The following is a 4,162-nucleotide window of genomic DNA, read 5'->3' as shown; positions in this document are numbered from 1 at the left end:
AAGGCAAAAAGGTGCTTAATTGCAAGACCCACCCATCGAGCAGGGACGAAAGTCGGCCTTAGTGATCCCACGGTGCTGAGTGGAAGGACCATCGCTCAACAGATAAAAGTTACTTTAGGGATAACTAGTTGATCTTTCCCAAGAGCTCGCATCGATGAAAAGTTTTGGCACCTCAATGTTAGCTCTTCGCCACCTAAGACTGTAGTATGTTCCATATATATATATATTAGTATCTCTCTAACGAAAATAATTTCACGTGAAAGCAAATGATTAATGTTCGTGAGAAGATTGAACTGACATGAAGTAAGGTCCATGTTTTTAAATTTTTTTGTTTCTAAAATTAAATAAAATTTTTGCAACTCAATAAGAAAGGTGGAAAGAATCAACAAACCTAAGAGATTGATCAAGAATATGAGGAAGCAACTAACCCCCGGTTGCTAATCTTCTAAAGTACTAAGTCTATTGAAATTTGAGCAATTGAACCCCGGTTGCTGGGTGTACACAGTGTTAGATGAACACGACTCTCCACAATGGTATGATATTGTCCACTTTGAGCATAAGTTTTCATAGCTTTGCTTTAGGCTTCCCCAAAATGCTTCGTGCTAATGGAGTTAATATTCTTTGTTTATAAATCTATGATCATTCTCTAAATTAGCCGATGTAGGACTTTCATCGTCCAACCCATAGCTCCATCAAATTGTGTTGAAAATTGTTTTTAGACTAACTCAAAATTGTGGGTAGAATGAATTAGTTTACGACCTGACACTTATCTACGGTACAATATCTACAGTAACAATACATCATTAATATCTGTTACAAAAACCAAATATTCTTAATATTTCCAATAAAGAGTAGAGTCGGGTTAGATTGGATTGTAACTTTGAGCCGATAACAAAATATGTCAACTTACAAACCGACCCGAATTTCCGATTTTTAAAAAATTTACCAGAATACCCTTAATTGAAAAAAAAAAAAAAAAGATTTGTTGGGATGTATGTTGTTGTCAAAGGCAGGAGGAGCAGAGGCAGAATAGCGGCTGAAACAGGTCGGCTGGGGAAACTTTTTTGTGCGCCTCGGAATGAGTTTCAACGATAATCTCCTTCCCCCTTACGGATAGGAAGACAAACACACAGAATTCTGATAATAATAAAGCGAGATTTCTTCATGGAGAAGCACACCAATAATACAGTCTCCAAATTCCTCCATTAAAACAGAGTTTTTCCCTCTCTTCAACCCTCCTCTGTTTCTATTCAACCTTCAACAATGGCGTAACCATCTCCGCCGCCGCCGATGGCCACTCCGCCGCTCCACGCCACCGCCTTATCTAACTCTTCACCTTACTCAAATCTCTACGGAATCAACCACAACCCTTCCCCTCCTCCTTTTCTGTAAGTTTCTAAACTCTCCTCTGTTTCTAAAAACCCTCCTCTGTTTTTTCAACATATGTGTCTCTTTTGTTCTTCTTTTCAAGGAATCAAGAACACCCAGCTTTTGATTTTGGAGAGCTTGAAGAAGCCATCGTTTTGCAAGGAGTTAAGCTCGGAAATGATGAACCCAAATCGCCACGTATGTTTTTCTTTTTTTCTTTTTCTTTTAATCTCTGAAACTTTACTGAAGAGAGAGAAAGTTAGAGAGAGAAGTTAAAGCTACCATTTTTAAAGGAAAAATGGTTTCAAAGATCAATAGAGTTGAATTGCATGAGGCTACAAACAGAGTAAATTTCTGACCCTTTTCAGTTTCATCTCTGTACTAACTCCATAACTGCTCAAAAGTTGGATTAGGTTCCTTTCAGTGAGAGAGAAAAAACAGAGCATAAAAAAACAGAGGATTCTCTCTGATACCTTCTTTTTGTGTGATTTCATTGCAGATTTTGTTTCAGGGAGGCCTGCTGCTACTCTTGAAATGTTCCCTTCTTGGCCAATAAGGTTTCAACAAACCCCAACAATGGTACGTACCCCTTCTCATTTCCCAATAAAATCGACTCTGTTTTCAACTTTTCTTCAAGAACAAGCCTCTGTTTTTGGTTTTTGATCATTAATTTGAATGTTAGGGAGAAGGTTCAAAGTCAGAGAGCACTGATTCAGGTTCAGCGAACATAAACAACGCTCTCACAAGTAAAACAGAGTTGGAAATGGAATCTGATTCGCCGATTAGCAGAAGGCTCTGTTCTTCAGCTCAAGGATTTGACCAAGTTCTTCATCATCATCATCATCATCATCATCTTCAAACAGAGCTTGAAGATGATGCCTTGAGAATAGACCCATCATCGCACCATAATCAATCCCCTGTGGAAGGAAAGGTTCGGTTTTCTCTCACTTGAATTAATTCATCTCTTTTTTTTCTCTGATCCCAAGAATCAAAATAAAAAAATGGGCAGAGTTTTTCTGAATTCTGGCGGATTTTCTGAGGGTTGTTTGATTTTAGAGAGAGAATATTTATTACCATTGATTTGGCATCATAAAATCACCAAAAAAACTCTTCTCATTCTTCAAAAAACCATAAAATAATGGAAGAAAACATCCAAATTCAAGAACAATCTCATGATCAAACTTCCATTTTCCCTACAAATTCTGTTAGATATCAAATTTTCAATCCATTTTCATGTTCTTGTTTGAATCTTTCATTGTTTTGCGAAAATGGGTATGATTTTTTCATAACAATATTGCTTGTTCTTCAACTTGTTACAGAGAAAAGGAGGTGGTTCAACATCAGAGAGGCAGCTTGATCCAAAGGTTTCATTTTTCTTTTAAACTTGTTTCAATTTTGAGCTTCTTTTTCTTCTGAGTTCTTAAAATTTGAGGGGAAAAACTCTGTTCTTTAGACACTGAGACGTTTGGCTCAGAACAGAGAAGCTGCAAGAAAGAGCCGTCTGAGGAAGAAGGTATGAACAATGAGCCATTTCTTTTCATACCCAGAAGTTATCTTCGAAAAATTTACAAACCCATGAAAGAATTTAAGATACCCACTTGGAAATTTCTCATCTTTGTTGCCCACAGGCTTATATTCAGCAACTAGAGTCCAGTAGAATGAAGCTCTCTCAGCTTGAACAAGACCTCCATAGAGCACGTTCTCAGGTTTGAAGTAGTTTTAATGTTGTTTTCCTAAAAGAATTCAACATCTTGAATTATGTTAGTGATTTTGGAATGGTTTGTGTTAAATAGGGATTGTTTCTAGGAGCTTGTGGCAGCGTTATGGGTGGCAATATCAGCTCCGGTGAGTTTCTTCTTCTTCTAAACATCTGTGTTGTGTTCGAGTCGTGATTCTTAACATGGTATTAGAGTCATGCCCTTAACTTAGTCATGTCAATAGAATCCTCGAATGTGTAATCAAAAGTGATTGAATAAGAGGTGTACCTTGTTTGATGCCTCCAGAGGAGTCAAGCCTCAATTAAAGAGAGGTTATTCGAGAGCTCCATAGGTCTCAAGGAAGACTCTATGATGTACTTTGTTCGAGGAGAGGATTGTTACTTAAGAGTCCCACATTGACTCATTAAGGGATTAATCATGGATTTGTAAGTAAGAAATACTATCTCCATCCGTACGCGGCCTCTTAGGGAAACCAAAAGTATTAGTATGAGTTATTTTGGGGAAACCAAAATCAAAGTCATGAGAGCTTACGCTCAAAGTGAATAATATCATACTATTATAGAGAGTCGTGGTTTCTTACAGAAGTAAAGCCATGAGAGCTTATGCTCAAAGTGGATAATATCATACCATTGTAGAGCGTCGTGGTTTCTAACAAAAACAAAGCCATGAGAGCTTATGTTCAAAGTAGATAATATCATACCATTATAGAGAGTCGTGATTTCTAACAAAAGCAAAGCCATGAGAGCTATTGCTCAAAGTGAATAATATCATACCATTGTAGAGCGTCGTGGTTTCTAACAAAACCAAAGCCACGAGAGCTTATGCTCAAAGTGGATAATATCATACCATTATGGGGGAGCCGTAGTTTCTAACAAAAACAAAGCCATGAGGGCTCATGCTCAAAGTGGATAATATCATATCATTGTGGACCGTCGTGGTTTCTAACAAAAACAAAGTCATGAGAGCTTATACCCAACGTGGATAATATCGTACCAGTGCGGAGGGTCCGTGATTCTTTTATATATATATATATATATATATATATATATATATATATATATATATATATATATATA

The 4,162-nt window shown here is 37.1% G+C and overlaps 1 protein-coding gene across 1 annotated transcript in view; it reads left to right on the top strand.

Annotated features, from left to right (window-relative positions):
* The first annotated feature begins 152 nt into the window (after window positions 1-152).
* The window catches only part of LOC111449295 (transcription factor TGA9-like), a 6,754-nt gene continuing 2,744 nt past the window's right edge, over window positions 153-4,162 (top strand). Inside the window, exons 1-9 of the mRNA XM_023089135.1 lie at window positions 153-204; window positions 1,014-1,388; window positions 1,472-1,566; window positions 1,868-1,947; window positions 2,051-2,299; window positions 2,688-2,732; window positions 2,822-2,881; window positions 2,997-3,074; window positions 3,162-3,213. Of these exons, the coding sequence (XP_022944903.1) occupies window positions 1,291-1,388; window positions 1,472-1,566; window positions 1,868-1,947; window positions 2,051-2,299; window positions 2,688-2,732; window positions 2,822-2,881; window positions 2,997-3,074; window positions 3,162-3,213 (757 nt within the window). The 5' untranslated portion in view covers window positions 153-204; window positions 1,014-1,290. The remainder of the gene's footprint in view (window positions 205-1,013; window positions 1,389-1,471; window positions 1,567-1,867; window positions 1,948-2,050; window positions 2,300-2,687; window positions 2,733-2,821; window positions 2,882-2,996; window positions 3,075-3,161; window positions 3,214-4,162) is intronic.

The sequence above is a fragment of the Cucurbita moschata genome, unplaced genomic scaffold (assembly GCF_002738365.1).
Source record: "Cucurbita moschata cultivar Rifu unplaced genomic scaffold, Cmos_1.0 Cmo_Scf00011, whole genome shotgun sequence".
NCBI classification, from domain to species: domain Eukaryota; kingdom Viridiplantae; phylum Streptophyta; class Magnoliopsida; order Cucurbitales; family Cucurbitaceae; genus Cucurbita; species Cucurbita moschata.
The sequence above is the reverse complement of the archived record's forward strand: the minus strand, read 5'-3'. Positions and strand labels throughout refer to the sequence as shown.